This window comes from Priapulus caudatus, unplaced genomic scaffold, assembly GCF_000485595.1.
Source record: "Priapulus caudatus unplaced genomic scaffold, Priapulus_caudatus-5.0.1 Scaffold16, whole genome shotgun sequence".
NCBI classification, from domain to species: Eukaryota; Metazoa; Priapulida; class Priapulimorpha; order Priapulimorphida; family Priapulidae; genus Priapulus; species Priapulus caudatus.
In genome coordinates this window covers 36,395-62,198 of record NW_014577077.1, presented here as the reverse complement: position 1 = coordinate 62,198, position 25,804 = coordinate 36,395, and the positions used below count along the sequence as shown (strand labels likewise).

The following is a 25,804-nucleotide window of genomic DNA, read 5'->3' as shown; positions in this document are numbered from 1 at the left end:
GATGTAACCGATGTGCGAACTGCTTAAACTATAAGCCACTACTTAACAAATTGCGTGCATTAGTGGCTGAAACTATTGTGTAGGTAAGAGTGACATGATATTAACACACAATTTTCCTAGAAGGTTCTTCAACGGGGTACTGCGTGCCATAACAAGGTGGATGATGAACAATTCCTATATGCAGTTTTCCTTTTAGGCCTTTATATGGGACTGTTTTAGCAAGGGACTTGATTGAACCATTCTATATGCGGTCTTTTCCTTTAGGCCCCTTTATGGGACTGTGATTCAGCCAAGTGTGAAATGATTGAACAATTCTATATTGGCGGTCTTTCCGTTTAGGCCTTTATGGGGATTGTTGGTCAGCAAGGTGAATGAATAAACAATTTTATATGGATATTGGTCAGGAGGCCTTCACAATGGACAGTTTGTTTCAGCACACACGCGCATTTCTCTCGCTCTCGCCAACGTCCAAGCAGTCGAGTAACACAAAACTGTTCGAACCGGCGTGATGCACGTGAGTGTGCAGCTGTTCAGCAATTGGAGCAGCTGCTCTGAAAGTGCCGAGGAGAAGCCACCACTATCAGCCACAATGGCTCATCAGCCTCACACACATGGTCATGAATGCCCTCTGTTACATGGTAGTGCTGTGTGTGTGTGTGTCGCGCTGTGTGCTGTGTGTCGTGTGGTGTGCCGCGCGTTACGTGTCGTGGCGTGAGTGAGCATGCATGCATGCGTGTGTGCATGTCGTGCGTGGCGTCGCGTGCGTGTGAGATATTTGCTGGGACATACATGTGCCAAGTTCTGATTTACAGTCGCACCTCCTTTATCCGGCATCCGTTATCCGGAAATTCTATTAAGCCGGCCGCGATCTCGCAGCTGTATGTTCTCTGTTCTTTTTCATTCATTTCCACATAAAATCTTTGGCCTCAAAGCTCGCTCAAACTCGCCGCGATGTACCAATGAGTTTCTCGCCGCGATGTAACGCATCATTATCGTAAGAGGCGGCACAGCTATCACATAACACAAAACAGAACACACTTATCGTATAGAGCAACGCCCATGTAATACGTACATGTATAAATATACGGCCATATTAATACGAATATTTACGAAATAGCGTACTCACTTGTTGATGCTGTAAAAACTACGCAGGAATAACACCGATATATACATTGTATACTATATGAATGAACACAAAAATGTGTGTGCATGCGTGCTGTGCATGCGTGTTGTGTACGAACTTTCGTCCGGTTGAACGACAACTTTTGACTTATGCGGACGGTTAGTGAACGCGCTTACCTCGCTACGCACATCGCATATCGATCTAGTCCCCGTACTGCAATCAAGTTCGTGCGCTGCCGCGCATATGTACAAGCCCTAGCCTAGGCATTACAACGCCCGTGAGTGTATCGATCATTACAGCCTAATTCAGCACAAAAGAAACAACCGTAAACCGAAGTGGCTAAAAATTTTTTGTTTTATTTCAAATTTTATTTCATATCATATAAACCATAAAACACGACGTTTGTTACAATAATCATCATAGCCAACGAGTAATACATTATCACCATGCAATAAACGCCTAACTGAACTGCATAGAAATGCTGTGTTTGAGCATTAAAACTCTCATATCCGGGCCAAATCCCATATTCTGATGGGTGCCAGCCCGACTGTGCGCCGGATAAAGTGAGGTCGGACTGTACATAGTAAGTTACATTTAACATTGCTGACTTTCACTTGTTTTCCACACGGTTTCTGTATTTTCTCGCCATTCTGATCTTACCAGTACTTTTTGTGTCAACACCCAGTCTATAAAGCAAGACTTACATGTTAAGGATACAGTCAAACCTTGCGGCATCGGGCATTGCTCTAATTTACTTGACTCAAACATTTATTCCAAACATCTTTTCTTTTTTTTGCCAAACATTTATTGACCAATGAATCGATGTCAGATTCACACGTTATTTATTTATATGGTGAAGAATTTATCTTTATGCTCGGCCAACAAGAATTTGATGAAAAATTCGCAGCACCTACTATGTGACAACTACAAATATTTTAGCTTTTTAGCCTCATCTGACATAGGTCAGGATGCAGCTGTAGCAATCGCATGATCGTCCGTGCCGTCCGTGCGCCGTTCCGTCGTGCCGTCCGTAACAGTGGGACAAATCTTAAGCCGCCTCGACGTACGGTCACGATATTCGGGATGTGGCGGGGGTAATCGAAACGAGTTGGGATGTCGAAGCTTGCCGGGCGTCAAAGGTCAAAGGTCAAGAGCGTGTAAAAGAAGGGGGAAACATTCACTCCTTAACTTAGGTATAGGGAGCGAAATGCAGAATTGCGGCAAGCAAATCAATAAACGGGCTCTCACCTAGCTTCCGTGATTAGTCGTGGTGTATAGCATCATGGTAGGAAAAGCAATCACTCGGCGAAATGGAGGTCACAGGTCAAAGGTCATGGGCACAGCGGCAGATTTTAACATTTTCTGATGGACATGGTCTGACGGAGCGATTGAAAAACTTTTTGTTTCAGCGGTGACCTAGCATTTTTATGGCTTTATTGAAAGGACCATGAATGTCACTTCTGCTGACATGCTTGAAGAGCTAAAGTGTCGGATAAACCTTTTGACCCCTCAAGAGGAGGGTTAAAATTGGATTTGTTGACTGTCTGTTAGAAAGAATTTGACTGCCGGGTTTGCTAGATAGAATCTATACATGCCTGGATGTATTGAGGCCCTACAATGTCACAGTGAAATTTCAAAGCTAAATTGGTAAAGAAGGTGTATGTTCTTTAAATCCGTATAATTTACATGATCATTCTGTCTGTCAGTATGTTACATCGTAACGTAGGCCACTGGCCAGTGGCTTGCCTGCCGGAGTGCATGTGCTTGGTGCAGTTTTTTGGCCTGCCTTAATTGGTTACATGTGGCAAGCTCTGGCTAAATTGGCAATTTGCAGGGCTGTAAAGCTTGCGTAGGTAAATTTTGGATGAGTGCTTACCTATTCTGGTCTTGCAATCGTTGTTGCTACTACGTATGATGGAGCTTCGCATCTTTTAATCTGAAAGTACCACTTAAACGTACGCGCGCATCTCCTGGCAACTTTCATAAGCAGGGCCTAAAAGGAAAGACCGCATATAGAATTGTTCAATCATTCACCTTGCTGAACAACAGTCCCATATAAGGGCCTAAAAGGAAAGACCGCATATAGAATTGTTCAATCATTCACCTTGCTGAACAACAGTCCCATATAAGGGCCTAAAAGGAAAGACCGCATATAGAATTGTTCAATCATTCACCTTGCTGAACAACAGTCCCATATAAGGGCCTAAAAGGAAAGACCGCATATAGAATTGTTCAATCAATCACCTTGCTAAACAACAGTCCCATATAAAGGCCTAAAAGGAAAGACTGCATATAGAATTGTTCATCATCACCTTGTTAGGCTCGAGTACCCCGTGAGAACCTTCTAGGAAAATTGTGTGTTAAATCATGTCACTCTTCCATACACCAATAGTTTTCAGCCACTAATGCACCAAATTTGTTAGTAGTCTATAGTTTAGCAGTTCGGCACATCGGTACATCTCTGGGGAAACCAGGTAAATTGTAGGTCCAGAAGAAGCTGACTGCGCCACTAGATGTAGGAAATTTCACACAGACACGTGGATATCCCGGTACCCTGTACCACTGGTTATATATGTGATATATCAGGAGTAAATAAGAAGAAGGGTGGTGAAGACTTGATTATTTCGAAATTCAACATTTTCTAGAGTTAATTTACCTATGATTTATTAAGTTTAACTCAATAAACCCAAGCTCAATAGCTACCTCGAACATTCAGCTAGCATCATACTAAATTGCTTTTCCCCATATATTTTCATAATCCAGAGATATAGACCAAAACAACTGGCATGGTTGTAAATCATTTTCAAAATAAAAGGTAATGGCGTGCCTCATATTTTAAACAATAAGCAGCTAATATTTCGTAGCTCTGTCTGAGATACCAGCTTCTCTTTCAAAGGTTAGGCCTTGCACACTCCATTGTTTAGGTCACCCAAGTATATATTATTTATTATATTAGTTATATATTTGAATATTTGACTAATTTTTCACATAGATGCAAACAAAGCAAACCTTGTAGTCGTTCTCTGTGAGCATATTGAGCAGCAAAGTAACCAGCTTCTGCGGAAATTCATACTTTACTGTCCAGAGTGTGAGCTCATCCAGAAAGGTCTTGTACTCCAACTTGTCTTGAAAGTCGATGCCTGGAACACAGTGCCATAATGTTGTGAATTTCACACAAAATACCTTCATTGTGCACATAAAAACCAACATAAAAATTATTAGTTTCAAATGGGGAAAATGCAATGTCTGCTTAATAACAACAACAAAAACACAGATATTGATATTTCACAGTTTTAGTTTCCCAAATGAAGGTTCAATGACATCCAACTTTACTTCTCCCCAGTAATAACAGACATGATGCAGGTACATGCAATCAATCAATGTTTCGTAATTTATGCATGCAATGAAACAACCACTGTGCTTACCAATTACGAAAACTGGTTTCACCATGCTTGCCACAACAGCTGAAAACTGTGCCTGACTCTCTTTCATGTACGGATTCGTTTCTATTCCCATTGCAACAAAAATTACATGGTTATTTTGATGCATACACATGAATTTAATCCAAACTTCATTAGTTTGAAAACTCTAGAAAGACTTTCTCCACAGTAATGTACACACTTTACAAATTATTTCATCACCATTGCTTTGGTGGGTGAATTATGGTGAGGTTGAGAAGAAAAAATTCAGAACAAGTTCATTAAGGGAATGTCCACACAGTAATATTTAACCTTGTACACATTCCACTTACATACATACCTTCTGTCAAATTCTTGTAAATTAGTGGATTGATTAATGCATGTATGAGTTTTCTTTGCATTGCTGCCCCCATATCACTTAGTGTGTGCAGGAAAGTCAGGAAAACCTCCACATCTTTTATTGCGATGAGATGTGAATCTAGATCATCTGAAACAAACATACAAAAAGATTAAAACAAACAAGTGCCGTGGAGCGACAGCGCTCATCCAACGTCTACTGCGGTGACTCGGTGTTGGTGGATGGGGGCATGTCTAGTTAAACCCTGTTAGTCCCAAATGATGTTCACTACCCGCCGAAACAGTAGAAGGCACATGGATGGATATCAGGAACCTTCTCAAAGGAATGTTCGTCTGGGCGATCGCTTATGAAGTTTGCACGAGATGCGCGCGCTACGTTTAAGCTGTTTAAGATTAAGATGGAAGGCTCACATCGTACGTAGTAACGCAAAGCAACTATTTGCAAGACCAGAATATGGTACAAGCACTCATCCATTTACCTACGCAAGCCTACAGGCTGAAATAGAGAAGCTCGCCCACCTTTAACTAAATAACGCAGGCAAAAACTACACAGTTACTATCAACTACACATGCACTGGCCAGTGGCCTACTGCAGTGGCAGTGAAGTTACATCGTAAACACACTGACAGTACAGAATGCCATTGGAAATTATACGATTAAGAAGCATAAAACCTTTCTTCAACAAGATTTAGCTTCTTTAAATTTCACTGTGACATTGTAAGCCTTTATCACGTCCAGGCATGTAGGTTAGATTCTACTAGCAAACCGCCGACGTAAAATTATTTTCTAAACAGTTAAACAAATCCATGTTTGTAACCCTCTCTTGAGCGGTCAAGGAAGCTATCTGACACTTGCTCTTCGCCCCATGTCAGCGGAAAGTACATTTCATGGTCCTTTCAATAAAGCCCATGTAAAAACATGGCGACGTACCGGTTCCTCAGCGCTACTCGGCGACCTGACGACAGGACGAAAGACAGAGTTTGCTCCAATCGGCGCTGGTCGGTCAGACGCCACTGTCCTCAGAACAATGTCGTAGACATCTGCCCTCGGCTCCGTATTGACCTTGACTGTGACCTCCCCAATTTCGGCACAGTGATGGTCTTCCGTATCTCTCTATGAGGCCTTATACACGGGACTAAATACTGACGAAGCACTTCATGGTCGAGTACGTTTTACGATAACTAATTCGCTGCGCGGCTAATTGCGGCGAGTTCCCTCCCTGATTACCTAAGTTTAAGGAGCGAATGGTCTCCCCTTGCTTTAATGATGCACCTACAATTTGAAGCCGTTATCTCTGGCCTTGACCCTCAGCTTCGAGCATTCCCAACAATCTCAGCTTTTAATTCACAAATACATTGTACCCCGCCGCGCTCCCACGACTTCGAGTATCCGCTACGGTCGGAGCCGTTATAGAGTGGTTGTGCTCAGATGACCTGCGTTGAACGGACGCCGCATCGGACGCGTCATGGTCCCGATTAACGGTAAAGCGCGCCACGGACGATCATGCCGATTCTACCACCACGCAACTGGGGCGCCTCGACGGTCAACGGTCAAGATGAGCTACAAAACATTGTTGATATAGACCTCGCTTTTAAACAACACCGCTCCTACTCTATATTACACCGACCTGTCAAGGAGCATTTGGGATGCACTCACGTGCGCCATATTCCTCTCCTGAAGAACGCCTCCTCAAGTTTGTGCCCTGTGGCGCTGGCAGTGTGGATGGCCACACTTCTGTTCTGGGTACGCTGGTCCATGATGCGTGACTGTGAGGCTGTCTGCCCTAACTGGTTGCTAGCCAGAGTCCAGCCCATTTCCAGTTCTTGTGACATCTGACTCGCTGACACTGCGCTGTCCACTCTCACAGAGCTGCAAGCGTGCTCTACGAACAATTAACGCATCACACACAGTGATATCTGACACTATCTATAGTTCTAAAAAGTCAGCCGGTTCGCTAATACCTGTACCTGAGCGTATATTATATATCTCTTTTGACACAAACAACGTCTAGTACCTTCTAAATACTGATTGTAATGAATTTAGATATAACCGTGTAGTAGTCACTAAGTGTGACCCAAGGGTACATATTCTAAGATGAGAAAAAAATGTGGAAGGAAAATGCTCGGCCATCGGCTGCTGCTCCTGCCTTCATGTTAATCTTGCCTCTCTTTAGTACTGAAATCACCACGCCTAGTTCAATAGATACAACATTTAGCGCTCGACATAAAGATCAGCTTCCCACAAATCCGCAGCTATTAATATCGACCACCACGGTGACATAGAATGATTATCGCAACTACCATGGCTTGCAACAAAAATCATTTCTTACGATCGCGACAAAACTCACTCCGACTGGCGAATCAGACCCTAAAGTATACACCAACTGCGATGGCCACAAGGCCGACGAACCGTATGCACTTAATAAACATGCGGACTATACGACTATGTATTTGAAATGAAACTACAATAAATACGAATAACAATCACGCCAGATTCACACCGCAAATGCTACGTGGAAATATGAATAGTATTACCTAACAACACAATTTACAACAAATTCAAATCTACATGTAATTTAGCCGCTCCAGCAAAACCCTAGGCAGTTAAGTTCAGGTTAAATCTTCTAACAATTAAGTTTATGTACACTATTCTGAATAGATCATTTAATTACCTTTACATGGATATATAATATTTGGCTTATTTATCTAAAGAATCTGACGATCGCTTTACCAGCCGAACTCTTGAAGCATCGGAAACGACTGTTCATTTCCAGAACATGCAGGCTTTTGAACTAAGAGGGGTTCCGGCAAGGGGCCCGAAAAGTCGCGGAGAATGATCGCGTCAGGGGGCTTCAAATGATTTTTATTTACTTCTAATTTTTATAGAATTCAAAATGTATGCACCACCTAAATCTAAAGCAGATTATTGAACCTATCATATCTGGCATTAAATATGGCAGATGTGAGGAGAGCTATTTGGTAAACGTAATTCTGCAGATTTTGTGTGATCCCACGTAAGGCCATAATTCAGCACTGACCATCTTGCTGCTGTGGCTATACTCAGTTACGCTCAAAAACAAATGACTTTCCGCGACTTAGGATACCGATATTACTCGTGAGCCGGCGTCCATAAGAATATGAAATGAACGTACTGAGTGGACGCGTCCAAAAAACACATGAGGCTATCACCTTAATATCGATAACAACGAGCCATATGAGTACAAAGGTGCAATAACAGAATGATAGTACATCAAATCAGGTATCACAATAGCCGAAATTAATACCGAGGTTGAAGCTCTGATTGTGAGAAAGCTGGGCAAGAACGCTTAGCATCCCTCCATTAATGGTTAGATCTTCTCTTTTCTCCAGGAAAGCATTTTTACTTCGCTCCTTCTCCTGAATGCCAGCAATCCTCAGTATGGACCTAACAAATCACAATTGTAAAATTAGACCTGGTTTTTACTAATTTCTTGCGTTGTTAATATTCATAATTTTCCAATGATAAATAAATTAAACTAGTAACCATCCACTTGATTTCAGCAAATTATTTATCTAATCTTCACTTTTTCATTTTAAATATTTGCTCACTTAATAATAATAATCTAAGATAATATTCAATCAATGATGATAATATAATAGCAGCTTAACTTTTCTATAACTTTACTTAGGTATTTGTCGGGGGCGTCAACTTGCATGCCACAGGACCTTGAAATAGCAAATCAAGCTTCAAGATGAAAATGAAAATATTTTTGATATAAATTGCCTTATAAATATATTACATTGCCCTACTAGCAGCCTTGCCTTATCAATCCAGATAATAACAGTTAGCAGGTGGCGCCGTTATAAAAAGGAATGAATTTGCGATACTTTTAAACCACCTCACTGGCGTCAAGCATAACATATGTCAGGGTTCGACCAAAGAATTGCAGAAATCGACACTGGGACATTAGGTCTATTGCCTGCGCCATCTTTATCTGGTAGCCCATTTCGCCACCCACATGCTAGGTACATATGCTCCGTAGAATGGAAACCTAAAATATAAATTGCAGTCTCCATTACAGGAGTGCAAACAATGAACAACACTACTGCCCCCAACCGCACTAATGCCTCTTGCTTGATTAATTAAGTTCATTAGCGCACAAATAAGCATGCTCACGGGTACAATAAGTTATCAGATCGTTACATTTTCAATTATTTCTTTTTTCTTATTCTCTTTCCTATTTAAAAAAAAAAACCAAAAATAAACAATATATCAAAAAACAAAATCTAAAAAAACAAAAAACAAACTTCAAAAATACAACATACCACATAATTGTATACAACAAATCAATGTGGCCAATTATTCAATAATTATTTCCAATGCCTAATCACTTAATGCGATCATAACTATCCAAGCAATAATAACATTATGCCGACTGCTTCTCCAACATATCAACTAATAAAACTTCATTACGCTTTAGCATTTGTGTCAGACCGCCATATTAATATTACAAATATTATAGCCATAACTGACATACTGTATAGCATTCCAACCCACATCAATGAGGCTTAAGCTAATTGAATATGCATGCCATCACGTAACTTACTCATAGTGTTTCACGATTTCTTAATACTCTAAACAATTACTAATCGACTACACACAATACACTAATTAATTATGCAAATCCTGTATTACTGTGCCTACTTTTTATTACTACAAATAGTTACTGTAAATCTAAAGGGGGGAATCATCAAGCTACCAAGCAACTTCATCAAGATCATGCCAGAAGGAAGCAACTCTTCCAGAGTTGCCCCTTGGATACTGTACAGCAAGACTAATAAATAGATCGCCATACCACACGGAGAGTTGCACGGGCAGCAGTTGGAACGACAGCTTGCATGATGAAATCCTGAAATAGACAAAAATATTACCTATGGTTACACCTACTACTAATGCACAAACACATATCATCGTTAATACAGCTGGATGAGTGCTGATGTCATTCCTGATGCATATAATGGTGCGTATATTATTCTTAACAAATATTTAGTTACCCATATACACCACTACCTTAATTACGACCCGGTGCCACTACGGCTTGCTTGCTACCATCCATTGATCCTCATTGAAAAACTGTTCCCAAAAAATTCCGTAGGCTACTCATTTCGCACACCAGTTACTTTTCAATTACATCACTCACCACTAGTACCATCCACCCAGCACATTACACTCAACAAGTCTCCCGCTTTGCAATAAGATAATTGAACACCACCCACTGTACTCACATCGCATCAGATATAAAATTGCCACATCGAGAAAATACCCCCTTATAAACCCGACATCGCACCTTTGAGGACAGTATCTTAAAACATGTAGTAGATTTAATTATTCAGCATATACGACCTCTCACACCTTCCTTCACACTTAACTCCACGAAAGTTTATATACGCTTTTGAACCACGAATTCTCCGAGACATATGGAGGTTCTGCACTTACCAGACATACGGATGGGTTAATCGTGATTCGCCTCCAACCAGTTTATAATGCGCCGACACTACATATCTCCTCTACGCAACGCTTCTCGCCTGCTAATGCAGTGTGTCCTGTCGCAAATAATAAAGTTATTTTAGTACATGCAAATCATACTCTACATGTTATAATGACTTATGTAATAGAAATGATGATTGATTCCATATTTTTGCACTTTTTGTAATTTTGTAGCGTGTACTGACCTTTCATTTAAAAAATATATTATTATTTTTATTTTTTGTCACTTGAAAAATCTACACAATGACTGCCCCAACACTAACGCTGAGAGGTCTATGTCTCCCACAGGGTACTGCCGGAACGCACCCTGGTACTATCTAATATGCCGGGACCGTACTCGCCTACTCCACTAACGAGTCGTATAGGGATCGCCTACGGCCTACTCCCTTAACCCTAACCTTCTAACCAATATCAGATAGTTTACCAGGGTACGTTCCGCAGTACCCCGGGGACATAGACCCTATGAGCAACACTAACAGGGTGATGTACTTCTTAGACAATCAGACAATAGCCCTATACTTTCATTCACACTAACTATATTCCCTCTAATGCTGAAAAGGAATGGCAAACCGTTAGGTAGCAGAACTTACGGTGTCCTCAGATGACCAGCAAGCACCCAGAGAGGGGGCATGAGCATGCTTTCAACGGTCCGCAGAGAATGAAGCATAGTATGTGTTTGGCTCATACTCAAGCATGATGCCACGCTCAACGCTGGTTCATATCATCGCTGCAACATGACATCAATACAGGTGCACTGAGAGCCGATTGAGTTGCTTAGGGCTTGCCCACTATACTTAATTATTTAATTACCATTACACTTAACAAACTATATACATAATGACGTTTGATGTAAAAATGTCAATTACTCAATGTTTTCAGCTTGTTAACATCAGTCATTTACTTATGCCACCAATAAAAATATAATAACACATTACATAGTGAACCCAAATTTAAACACTAGACCATCTACAATTTTTTTATGCGAGCTGTGCTTGTTCTGTAGTTTCCTTGGCTTCATCATTGCGTAGTTTATAAGGTTTACAATTTTGCAGATTAGAAAGAAGTGTATAAAAAGTAATATAGGACAGCCACCCACCTTGAAAGTATGTTACTAGCTCAAACCACAATCTCGAGTAGTTTTAGCGATCACTCATGAATAGAAACGGAACACAGCTTTGTGTGAGAGGACATTGTCAGATCACTGACTAGTGGCCAATAGCAGCTGCTCCTGTCATCCAACTTCTCTGCGCAGTTGACATGTCTATCAAAGCCTGCTCCATTCAGAATCTAGTCCAAAGGAAACGCGTCGTATATAATGATTTATCTCAAATAGTCTTCTAGCCCATAAGAAATTTTCATAACAGGCTAAAACAGGCAGAATTACAGTAAGGCTGCAGGGTCTATGTCTCCCCCATGGCGCGTACTGCCGGAACGTACCCTGGTACTATCTAATATGCCGGACCGTTACCCTCACCTACTCCACTACACGAGTCTAGGGAGTCGCTACGCCTACTCCCTAACCCTACCATATCAGATAGTTACCAGGGGTACGTTCCGCTAGTTACCCAAGGAGACATAGACCCTCTCACGCATAAGTAAGAAACATGGCATTCATATACAAAGCCTTCTCAATGCCCTAGCTCTAATAATAAATTTTTATTCTGCTGTATTTAATGTATATATAGTTTTATTACCTGTGGTGCTCTATCACTAATATCATAATTACAAGCCAGGATCACAATAAAAATTATTGTATTCACTGAAAATGACATTACAAATGAATTTTCTTTCCGTCATTGTTATTTGACGTGACGTAAACTTGTTCAAGACTGGTACCCTATTCGAGATGGATAGACAACGTAATAGAGTATTAGAGATTGGTAGCCGGTCGATAGCATTCGGACGAGAGCCGAGAATCATGTGCTAGGTAATGTTGACATATGCCTAAACAAATCTATATTGGAAATGTAGATAGTGCCACATTTATAAAAATAATGTGTAAGTGTTTTAAGGACACCACTTAAGGTTTTATGCGAAAATTTCATGATTTATTCATTTTTTCATAATTATTCGCATGGCCCATGATCCAACCAGCCATGGTTCATTGCGTCATTAATTATGCGAGAATCTATCAGCCTCACCCTTTCCTACAAAGCCGTTCAACTGCCAGTGCATAGTTGAACTGCCGTGTGGCTCGAAAATATCATGAATTGGAAAAGATTTGGCTTTCATACTCTTGTGGCAAATTGAGAAATATCAAAAATGCCATTTTACATAACAAGTGCGCAGAGCGAGCAGCCGGCCTCATCTACGTCATACTTGCGGTTGACTCTGTGGTGGAGTGGTGGCGATTCTAGTAAACCTGCTAGTCCCAAATTGTTTCACATACACGCCGAAACAGTTGATGCACAGGATGGTGATCAGGAACCTTCTTCAAAGAATGTTCGTTGGGGATCGCTTATGAAAGTTGCCAGGAGATGCGCGCGTACGTTTAAGTGGTACTTTCAGATTAAAAGATGCGAAGCTCCATCATACGTAGTAGCAACAACGATTGCAAGACCAGAATAGGTAAGCACTCATCCAAAATTTACCTACGCAAGCTTTACAGCCCTGCAAATTGCCAATTTAGCCAGAGCTTGCCACATGCTAACCAATTAAGGGCCAGGCCCAAAAAAACTGCACCACACATGCACTCCGCAGCAGCCACTGGCAGTTGGCATACGCTTACATGTAACATACTGACAGTACAGCAATGACATAGAAATTATACGGATTTAAAGAACATACACCTTCTTACCAAATTTAGCTTTGAAATTTCACTGTGACATTGTAGCCTCATACATCCAGGCATGTATTAGATTTCTACTAGCAAACCCGCGCAGTCAAATTTTCTTTCTAACAGACAGTCAACAAATCCAATTTTTAACCCTCCTCTTGAGGGGTCAAAAGGTTTATCCGACACTTACTCTTCGCATGTCAGCAGAAGTGACATTCATGGTCCTTTCAATACAAGCCATAAAAATGCTAGTCACCGCTGGAAACAAAAGTTTTTCAATCGCTCCGTCAGACCATGTCCTCAGAAAATGTCTAAAATCTGCCCTGTGCCCACTGACCTTTGACCTGCTGACCTCCAATTTCGCACAGTGATTGCTTTTCCTACCATGATGCTATACACCAACTAATCACGAGCTAGGTCGAACCGTTTATTTTTGCTGCCGCAATTCTGCATTTCCTCCCTATACCTAAGTTAAGGAGTTGAATGTTCCCCTCTTTTACCACCCTCTTGACCTTTGACCTTTGACCCCCAAGCTTCGACATCCCCAACTCGTTTTGACGATCCCCCCCAACGTCCCGAATATCGTGACCGTACGTCGAGCGGTTAAGATTTGTGCCCAACTGTTGACGGACGCACGGACGGACGCACGGACGGACGGACGCACGGACGCACGGACGATCATGCGATTCTACAAGCTGCATCTGACTATGTCAGATGAGCTAAAAAGTAAAAATTTGTATTGTCACATTAGGTGCTGGAATTTTCATGAATTCTTTTGGCCTGAGCATGAAGATAAATCTCACATATAAATAAAACGTGTGATTGACTCGATTCATTGGTCAATAAATGTTTGCAAAAAAAGAAAAAATGTTTGGCAATAAATGTTTGGTCAATAAATTAGAGCAATGCCCATGCAAAGGCTTGACTGTATCCTTAAGCATGTAAGTCTTGCTTTATAGACTTGGTGTTACACAAAAAGTACTGGTAAGTATCAGAATGGGCGAGAAAATACAGAAACCGTTGGGAAAACACCTGAAATCATCATGTTAAATGTAACTTACTATGTACAGTCCGACCTCCTTTATCCGGCCACGTCGGGACCGGCACCCATCAGAATATGGGATTTGGCCGGATATGAGAGTTATGCTCAAACACAGCATTTCTATGCAGTTCAGTAGGGTTTATGCATGTGATAATGTATTTACTCGTTGCTATGATTGATTATTTGTAACAAACTGTCGTGTTTTATGGTTTATATGATATGGAAATAAAATAAAATAAAACAAAAATTTTACCACTTCGGTTTACGTTTGTTTCTTTTGTGCTGAGATCTAGGGCTGTAATGATCGATACACTCACGGCGTTGTATGCCTAGGCTAGGGCTGTAACATATGCGCGGCAGCGACGACTTTGATTGCAGTACGGGGCTAGATCGAATGCGAGTGCGTAGCGAGGTAGCGCGTTTCACTAACGTCCGCTAGTTAAAGTTGTTCGTTAACGGACGAAAGTTGTACACACACGCATGCACGCACGCATGCACACACATTTTGGTTCATTCATATAGTATACAATGTATATATCTTTTATTCCTTGGTAGTTTTTACAGCATCAACAAGTGAGTACGTATTCGTGAAATATTCGTATTAATATGGCCGTATATTTATACATGTACGTGTACATGGGCGTTTGCTCTTACGATAAGTGTGTTTGTTTTGTGTATGTGATAGCTGTGCGCTCTTACGATAATCAATGTGTACATCGCGCGAGAATCATTGGTACATCGCGCGAGTTTTGAGCGAGCTTTGAGCAAGATTTTTATGTGGAAATGAATGAAAAAACAGAGAACATACACTGCGAGATCGCGGCCGGTTAATAGAGATTTCCGGATAACGGATGGCCGGATAAAGGAGGTCGGACTGTAATCAGAACTGGCACATGTATTCCCAGCAAATATTCTCACACGCACGCCACGCACGCATGCACACACGCATGCATGCATGCTCACTCACGCACACACGTACGCGCACACACACACACACACACACACACACACACACACATACCATTAACGAGGGCATTCATGACCATGTGTGTGAGGCTGATGAGCATTGTGGTGATCAGGTGGTTCTCCTCGGCCATCTTCAGAGCCAGCTGCTCATTGCTGAACAGCTGCACACTCACGTGCACCACGCGGTTCGACAGTGTGTTCGACTGCTTGGAGTTGGCGAGAGCGAGAGAAATGCGCGTGTAGTGCTGAACAAATGTCCTTGTGAAGGCCTCCTACCAATTCCATATAAAATTGTTTAATCATTCACCTTGCTGACCAACAATCCCCATAAAGGCCTAAACGGAAAGACCGCATATAGAATTGTTCAATCATTCACCTTGCTGAACAACAGTCCCATATAAGGGCCTAAAAGGAAAGACCGCATATAGAATTGTTCAATCATTCACCTTGCTGAACAACAGTCCCATATAAGGGCCTAAAAGGAAAGACCGCATATAGAATTGTTCAATCATTCACCTTGTTTTAGGCACGCAGTACCCCAGTGAGACCTTCTAGCGAATAATTGTGTGTTAAATCATGTCACTGTTCCATACAGCAATAGTTTTCCAGCCACTAATGCAACAAATTTGTTCGTATCTATAGATTTAGCATGTTCGCGCACATCGGTACATCTCTGGGGAAACAGAGTAAATTGTAGCGTCCAGAAGAAAGCTGACTGCGCACCAATAGATGTAGAATTTCACACAGACACGTGGACTATCCGGTACCTGTAGCCACTGATTACTATATGTGATTATATCAGGAGTAAATAAGAAGAAGCGGTGGTGAAGACTTGCATTATTGAATTCAATTTTACTGAGTTATTTACTATTGATTTATTAAGTTTTAACTCAGAATAAACCCAAGCTCAATGCGCTCGGACATCAGCTTAGCATCATACTGAATTTTGCTTTTCCCAGCTATATTTTATTAATTCAGAGATATAGACCAAAAAACTGGCGATATGGTTTAAAATTCATTTTCATAATAAAAGTAATGCGCTGCCTCTATTTAAACAATAAGCATGCTTATATTTTCGTAGCTGCTGTCTGAGATTACCAGCTTCTCTTTCAAAAGGTTAGGCTTGCACACTCCATTGTTTAGGTCACCAGTATTATTTATTTATTATATTAGTTATATATTTAGAATATTTGACTATTTGACACTAGATGCAAAAAAAGCATACTTTATGTCGTTTCTCTGTGAAGCATATTGAGCAGCAATAGTTAACAGCTTCTTTGCCGGAATTATTACTTTACTGTCCAGAGTGTGAGCTCATCAGAAAGGTCTTGTACTCAACTTTGTCTTGAAAGTCGCATGCCTGCGAACACAGTGCCATTAATGTTGTGATTTCACACAAAATACCTTCATTGTGCACATAAAAACCACATATAATTATTTTAGTTTCAATGGGGAATGCAATGTCTGTTAATAACAACAACAAAACACAATATTGATATTTCACAGTTTTAGGTTTCCCAAATGAAGGTTCACATGACATCAACTTTACTTACTCCCCAGTAATAACAGACATGATGAGGTACATTTGCAATAATCAATGTTTCGTATTTATGCATGCAATCAAACAAGCACTGTGCTTGAGCCAAATTACGAAAACTGCGTTTCACCCATGCTTGCCACAACATGCTGAAAGCTGTGCTGACTCTCTTTCATGTACGGATTCGTTTCTGTTCCCATTGCAACAAAAATTACATGGGTATATTTTGATGCAATTGAACATGAATTTATCCAAATCATTTAGTTTGAAAAATCTAGAAAGACTTATCTCCACCAGTAATGTACACACTTACCAATTATTTATCATTTGCTTGGGTGGCGGTGAATTATGGGTGAGTTGAGAAGAAAATTCAGAACAAGTTCATTAAGGGGAATGTCCAACAGTAATATTTAACCCTTGGTACACATTCACTTACTACATGACTTCGATCAAATTCTTGTAATTAGTGGCATTGATTATGCATGTATGAGTTTTCTTTGCATTGCTGCCAGCCCCCATATACTTGGTGTGTGCAGAAATCGAATGAAAACCTACAATCTTTTATTTGCGATGAGGAAGATAGTGCTAATCATAGATAAGTCGCTGAACCAACATATCAAAAAAGATTCAAAACAAACAAGTGCCGTGTGGAGCGACAGGCGCCTCATCCAACGATCTACTGCGGTGACCTCTGTGGGTGGAGTGGTGGGATTTAGTAAACCTGTTAGTCCCAATGTGTTCATACGCGGCCGAAACAGCTAGAACGGACGAGGATGCGTATCAGGAACCTTCTCAAAGGAATGTTCGTTGGATAGTTTGGAGAAAGTTGCCACGAGATGGACGCGTCTTTAAGTGTTTCTAGATTAAAGATGGAAGTCCATCGTAAGTAGGTAGAACAACTATTATGCAAGACAGAATAGGTAAGCACTCATCCAGATTACCGTCGCAAGCCTACATGGACTGCAGTAGAGAGCATCCACCTGTAATAATTAACGCAGGCAAAAACGCACATACTCTCACCATACTGCACTGGCGTGGAATTAAGTTACATGTAACAACATGATAATACAGAAATGATAGAAAATATATACATTTAAAGGAGCATAACCTTCTTAACAAATTTAGCTTTGAGATTGCACTGTTGACATTGTATGCTCATTACATCCAGCATGATAGATTCTACTAGAACGAGCAAGTTTCAAATTCTTTTTCTAAAGTAAACAAATCATGTTTAACGCATCCTGTTGCAAGGACAAAAGGTTTCACACTTCTCTTCGCATTCCGGCAGAAAGTTACATTTCATGGTCTTCAATAAAGCCATAAAACATGCATAGGTCACAGCTGAACAAAAAAAAGTTTTTCATTGCTCTGTCAAGAACCATGTTTCATCATAAAATGTCTAAATCTGCCTTGTGCCCAGTTGCTTTGACTGTGAACCTCCATTTCGGCACAAGTGATGCTTTTCCCTACCATGATGCCTTATACACCGACTAATCACGAGCCTAGGTTGAGGCGTTTAGATTTGTGGTCGCATTCTGCATTTCCTCCTATACCTTAATTAAGAGGGGAATGTTCCGCTCTTTTACACCTCTTGACTTGCCCTTTGACCAGCTTTCGACATCCAACTAGTTTTTCGGATTACCCCCCACGTTCCCGAATATTGCGGGACCGTTACGTCGAGGCAGGTTAGATTGTGCCCCACTGTTGACGGACGCCGACACGCACGCACTCCAACGCACGCATCGCACGCAGCACGCACGATATGCGATTCTACAAGCTGCATCGGACTACGTCGATGAGCTAAGAAGCCCATATTAATATATATAGGCTAATAATATGTCGTGCGATGCGTGCCGTGTGTGTCGTGTGCTATGGTTTGCTTGTGTGGTGCCTGATGTGCGTTTGTATGTGTGTGTATATACACATAGCTATACCACAAATTGCAACAACCGTAGTTTTGCAGCATAAATTTGCACATATGTAATTATTAAATTACGGCCACATTGATTGCAATACGAAATCACAAGTTGCTTTTATGTAATTTCCCAAAATAATCATTGGGGTTTGTCCAATATCACTGCTGGTTACTAAGAAATGTCTAATTGAAATCCGCAGTCCAAGAAATCAGTCGACTCGAATCACCGACGCTCGTGATAACGAAGTAGGCTGTGTTGGGCGCCAACACTATGGGGGGATCGCGAACTAATACGCGTTTGGCTATAAGGTAATGTACTTATTAACTACAGAAGGTGCCAGTTACTGTAGCATTCGTCAACTTTGCATAATCAATGGGCCTATTATGCCTTTAAATTATTTATTTAAAAAAATTCTGATCCCTTTCAATTTCTTGCCAACATTCTATTACCAGCTTTCGCATGCTGAGCTCTCAGATACTGCACGAGCCTCAAGGTGATTCTTGGCATCATGGCCTCAGCAACACCCAGCAAGTCTTCTGGTATACACGGACTATTATCATCTTTGCTTGGACCGTGTCTCGGACAGAACCTACAAATGCATAAAAGTTAATGACAATATAAATAAGTATAACCACACAGAACTAGTCACTGTAGCTATTTAAACATAGCTCTGCTGTTACCTATCCGCTTTGCACCTAGTGGCGCGTAGGGCTGATAAAACACACATCTAACCTGATCTTAATACAATTCAAACAGAAACTTCCTCGTTTAACATGCTTAGATGTGTCTGTGTGTAGTACTGTGTACACGCATAATAATGGACGCTGTTTACAAATTTTCCATCTATGCCATCTCTGTTACTCCGGGTACTGACAATAGTACTTGCAAATAAAAATTGTATTCGTTAGTTAGTTTAATTACAACAAAATATATTAATGAAATTAAAAATGTGTGATTATTTTGTTGATTATTGACACCCCCCCCCCCCCCCCGATTCATGTGTGCGTGTGTGCGTGCACGTGTGTGTGTATCTGTGTGTCAATCATTGCAGTTCAGAGATAAGTAATACTAAATATAAAATAATACCCTTCCTCTTTCATGACACTGGGATCTCCACAATCACAGGCACCACCTGCTTGACTTCGGAACATGTTGTAATCATGTCCTTCATGGTTTCCAGCTCTGAAGCAGTCTGCACATAATGACATGTATAGTGATATGCCACATGTCCGACAACGGTAGGCAACAAAGTTAGATGTCCATACCAGACCACAGGTAGTGGCATTGTCATACAGGCGCACTGAAAAACAGAAAGGAAGAATTTTGTAAATGACACAGCATGTAAAAGTAACGTCCTTCAATTTTGCCAAAACATTTGAGCACTCACCACCATTACACATGTATGCTTAACTAGACAGAGGGCACTCACGGAGAGTGCATACCTCCGCCAGCATGTAACATGTATGTGTATAACAGCTGGCTCGCTGCTGGCTGCTGCTGGCTGCTGCTGACTGGATGCCCTAAGGCGAGATGCTGCTGACTGGACGCCCTAAGGCGAGCTGCTGCTGACTCGACGCCCTAAGGCGAGCTGCTGCTGAATCGATCACGCTAAGGCGAGCTGCTGCTGAATCGATCGCGCGAACACTAGTGGCTACACACACACACACGAAGGCGAGCTGCTGCTGAATCGATCGCGCGAACACTAGTGGCTACACACACACACACGAACACACACACGAACACACACACGAGACAGATTACATTACCTCCTTGGCGGAGGTAACAATACGTGTGTCTAATAAAGTACATAAGGCTTGTATTACACTCGACTCATGGCCATACGTTGTTTACTGTTGTTATAATTAATAATAATATATTTATTAAATTATAACTAGTACTAGTACTAGTAGTAGTAGAAGTAGTACCCTGTTGTATCTCTCTTAGTGCATAAATTAGAGTAGATATCTTTACCTCACATCACTCTTACTCCAATAAATTAGAGAACGCAGGTATGTGAAACTCAACCACCACGTTTATTCCTATAATCCCGAGTTCCTCTCCACCCGGCAAAAAGGATCCATGAACAATAGAACATTACATCTCTTCTTTTCTTTAAAGGAACACAATAACCTGGAGCAATAAACCCTTTGGCATATAACATACTGTCGTGGTTTCGTACTACGGATACGCAATTAGATAAAGAACTCGTAGAGTATACATGTGATAAGTACGTTTACTCAGCAGAACCACACGTGCATCACTGCGGACCAGTGCTGCCATCTATCGTGACATATAACATAACTATGACAAACTATGACATCCCCTTCTTTCTGAAGGTTAAAATGAAACTCAACTTTCACGAATACAGTACTGTGTAAAAACAATGATATGGCTCTACAGAAAATGTTCATAAAGTCTAATCTTTCAGGTGGCTTCACTTTTCTGGCTGATCGACGAATCGGGGTAGCTGGAGGTGAAGTGCGTTCCTGCAATATGCTCTCAGCAGGCAGAGGATCAGGCGAAGGGAGCACTAGTGCATGCTCTGATGCGATATCTGCCTGGCCGCTGCTGAAGCTTTCTCCTGTAAGGCGCAATTGGCGTCGATTCCGCTTGAATCTGCTTCCATTTGTTGCCACAACATAGGAGCGATTATGCTCACTGGTTTTCACCACTGCAGGTTCCCAGTGATGGCTGTGGGGATCTAGTACACGTACAGAATCACCTGGGTAGAGCACAGATAGTGTCTTAGAGGGGTTGCCATACTGCAATTTCTGTTTCTCCTGCCTCTCTTGTAGCTTCGCGTTAAGCCCTGTCTACACTAGCAAACTTTAGTTTGCAAACTCGAGCAAACTCCGAGTTTGTTAAAGTTTGGAGAAGTTTGTGGTGCCTGTCTACACTATGGTACTGACTACACTACACTACTGATACTGACTGTGAATTCCAATGTTCAATGTCCAATGTTTGTCTATCTGCAGGATCACATGACTACAAACTGTCATTTGATTGGCCGAGTTATTCCAAACCTCAGCAAACTAGTTTGTCAAGAAGGTGCACGACCTAACTTCTGCAAACTAGTTTGCCGAAGTTTGTCAACTGGTCTACACTGACAAACTTTGGAAAACTTTTCTTGCCAAACTCGGAGTTTGCTCGAGTTTGCAAACTAAAGTTTGCTAGTGTAGACAGGGCTTAAAGCCCGTTTCATATGTAGCTGTCTATCATCATGTGTTTCTTTATCAGGTCCATGCACTATGATATCGTCAGAGATATTTTCCACACCCTCGATGCCTGCTAACGCTGTTGCTATCTCGTGTTGATATTGCTCGCTGGCGGAACATACACCAAAAAATAATCTTTTATAGCGATATAGCCCTGAATGAGTGGCGAATGTGGTAATTTCACGACACTCTGGAGACAGCTCCAACTGGTGATAACCCCCCTTAAAATCTAATCTGCTGAACACTTTTGATCCATTATTTTGGAGCAGTTCAACCACGGTGGGTATGGGGTATCGACCAACGAATAACTGCCTCATTTGCTCTACGCATATCCAAACACAGCCTTATGTCACCTGCCGCTTTCGGGACGACTACGACTGGATTTACCCAAGGTGTGGGACCATCGACTGGTTCAATGATGTCTAGATCTAGTAATTCTTTTATCTTTCCATCTACCTTATCCCTCAAATTAAATGGGGTTCGCCTCAAGGGTTGTGCTACTGGCGGTACAGTGTGATCAATGTGGATAATTACTTGCCTAGTTTTCAATTTTCCAACACCGTGGAACACATCCGGATACAGTCGTTGGATATCACTGGCTACATCGCTTACTGCTGCAATCTCAATGCCAATTTTCAGGACTCCTAACTTCGTCGCCATATCTCTCGTACCAAGCAACGGTACACCTTTCCCTTTAATTACCAGGAACTCAGCTTCAGCGACTTTTCCCCCTGCCTGAATAACACAGTCAAACCTTCCCTTTACTGGCAATGGTTTATCAGAGCCATAGAGGAACAGTTTCCTCACTGTGGTACTAGCCATAGACTTGCACTTCATCTTTCTAGATTTTAATTCCTCCCAGGTTTCCTCATCGACGATGTTACTGGTCGCACCTGAATCCACCAACATTGCTAAATCCACACCACCAACACATGTCGTAAGCATACTTGATTTACAACCAGACACAGTGAATGCATAATCTGAATTACAGGGGTCATTAGGACTTTCACTAACTAAATTTACCCCAGACCTAGACTTTGTTCTACACACTTTAGCAAAATGATCTTTCCCTTTTCACTTTCTACATGACTGACCTTTTGCTGGACACATTCGGATCGCTCCCAAAATAACCAGTTAATCCGCATCTATAACAAGCCTTATCTCTAACAGTAACAGTCTTATTATCGGATTTACTCCATGCTCTCCGTTGTTGTGGCTTCCAGTTTCCACTCCTCTCACCGACTCTGTTGACAGTTTCGCCGCTATTTGCCGTCGAAAGTGCCACCATTTGGCCCTCCACCATCTCGCACTGGTCTGCCACTTGTATGGCACGGCCTATCCCTAATGTCAATGCCTGGCCTTCTTCCAGCAGCTTCCTCCTAACGTAATCCCACGAGCACTTGCTCAGCACACTGTCTCCGATTTGATTCTCAATATCGCTGCCAAAATTACAGTCTCTCGCCGCCTTCCTCAAACGTGTGACAAATTGTTGCACAGTCTCACCTGGTTTCTGAGTGATCTGGTGAAAGGTCTGTCTCGCAAACGCTGAATTTACTTGGGGCACGAAATAAGTATTCAATGCCGTCACTGCTGTAACATAGTCCGTAACTTCTCCGGTGGCTAGTAATGTAGAAAACACGTCCTGCACATCAAGTCCGGCGGAGTGAAGTAACAATGCTCTTCTCCTTTGCTTCGTAGTATTGCCCGTATCTTTGTTAACGATCAGACCTTTCCCATCAGCATAGTTCGAACGCTGTCAGCCATCATGTCCAGCGTGGACCGCACGTGGCCGGATCAGAGTAGCAGTCAAACTTCAGTATCTTGTTTATCTCCATTCCAGATAATTTCCTTCACCAAAATAGTATTTTCCTCGTCGCCAGTGTTGTATCTCTCTTAGTGCATCAATTAGAGTAGATATCTTTATTTCACATCACTCTTACTCCAATAAATTAGAGGACGCAGATCTATATATATGTAAAACTCAACCACCACGTTTATTCCTAGAATCCCGAGTTCCTCTCCACCCGGCAAAACGATCCATAAACAATAGAACATTACATACCCGACAGAGTCCCCCAGGATAAATTCAAACAGGGGGAGGGGAGGGGAAGGGAGGGGATGGGAGGGGGGAACTAGGAGCGGTTTTTACCGTAACTAATTGAATGCTAAATCGCCACCACACAATAGACGGTATTGGGGGTTCTTGTATATATTAGATAGCCTAAGTCGGTGTACAGTTAGTGTTCGAGTGTGGGACAGGGGGTTGATGTTGTACTTGTGTATTGTCTGGCAGTTGCATGCGTCCGGGTACTGTAAAATACACGCGCCTGGTGTCCTGGTCGAATGGCTACTTCTTGCCGATCGCATTCCCGCGCTGGCAAATTTATTGTGGTAGAATTTAATCGGGCGAGGTATATTAAACGGGGCGCACGATTGCAAACAGGGGGGAGTTCCCCAAACGGGGCGCGCGCCGTTTGCGCAACGTAGGGAGAACCCTGTACCCGTACTAATAATATTACTAGTAGTAGTAGTAGTGCCAAACTCGCCGCCGCAGTTTCCACAACTCACTGTTTTCAATCAGTTACAACTCCGGTGTTCCTGCAGGTGACGCCACTTTCCAACTATCGTTGGAATCGCGGAAGACTGCTGAACAAGTTACACCCGCCATTTTTGACAATCATGCAGCCCGTTTGCCTGGTAGCATCCGAAGCATCATTTTGCATGTATATTTGAAGAATTTCTGTGATTTGAGCGCATTCTGGCGGGCCGATTGTCAAAAATGGCGGGTGTAACTTGTTCAGCAATCTTACGCGATTCCAACGATAGTTGGAAAGTGGCGTCACTAGTCCGCAAATGCAGACGTTATAACTCCGCTTTGCTAATCTGAGGGTGCGGGTTTACCATTACTGGGGTCTGCGTCGGCTCGGACTATGGCGTCACCTGCAGGAACACCGGAGTTGTAACTGATTGAAAACGGTGAGTTGTGGAAACTGCGGCGGCGAGTTGGGCACCATGTTGTTATAATTAATAGTCAATGGCCGTGTGTGTGCTGTACTGTACGTGCGGGCTTGTTACTACTAGTACTAGTAGTAGTACTAGTACTAGTAGTACTAGTAGTAGTAGACCAAATAATTATGTCCCATATAACTTTTTTTATATTTTGGTGAGGGTTATATTGGGACAGAACGGGGTTCATTGAAATTTCGTGAGATCGCATGCAAAATGCATGCGCTGCTAATGCGGCCCGTACGCCGCTATTGGCGCGAAAAAAAGCCTACCGTTCCCTTCTGCATAACTTCACCTTGCTACACAGTGCTCGAAATAAGAAAAAAAATGTGGTTGTCCTGCGGACAACCCAGGCATCAAATCGGGTTGTCCGCAACAATTTCTGGTTGTCCCAAAAAATATCCCCAAATCTTCTATTTTCAATCACATAATAATATATGATCAGAAAACACCCAAAAACAGTGGCGTAGCCAGGATTTTTTAACAAGGGGGGCCAAAAACAGCAAACTACGCAAAATAGTGGATGACTTAATATTTTACTGGCTCGCGCGATCCTCCGCCTCCCTCTCCACACCCTACGGCTCCTCTACCTCTCAGCTCTGCAATCTTTGTTTTGGGCGACATTTTTGTTCATTGTTCTCTGCTCCCAAGATATGTAATTGTTTAGTGGTGGGTCTAGGATTCCAAGGAGGGGGGTGAAAAAAAGGCGGGGGGGGTATAGGGGTCCTCCCCCAGCAAATTTTGGAAACTTGCTGGTTTGCTGGTTCCAAATCGAGTTCACCTCTCATAAATCAGAAAACCTGACATATACCAGTGTTGGAAATAGCAGCTGGTCCCATATTTTTATGTTATTCACGATTTAATTCACGATTATGATTTCTTGATGAGGAATAGAAAACTCTAAGATGTGAAGTATGAAAC

The 25,804-nt window shown here is 41.9% G+C and overlaps 1 protein-coding gene across 1 annotated transcript in view; it reads right to left on the bottom strand.

Annotated features, from left to right (window-relative positions):
- Positions 1-25,804, bottom strand: part of LOC106810049 (E3 ubiquitin-protein ligase UBR3-like) — a gene marked incomplete in the record, with an annotated part of 36,537 nt that overhangs the window by 8,281 nt on the left and 2,452 nt on the right. Inside the window, 5 exon segments of the mRNA XM_014813317.1 lie at positions 4,133-4,263; positions 4,549-4,629; positions 4,883-5,029; positions 19,112-19,251; positions 19,749-19,962. Of these exon segments, the coding sequence (XP_014668803.1) occupies positions 4,133-4,263; positions 4,549-4,629; positions 4,883-5,029; positions 19,112-19,251; positions 19,749-19,962 (713 nt within the window).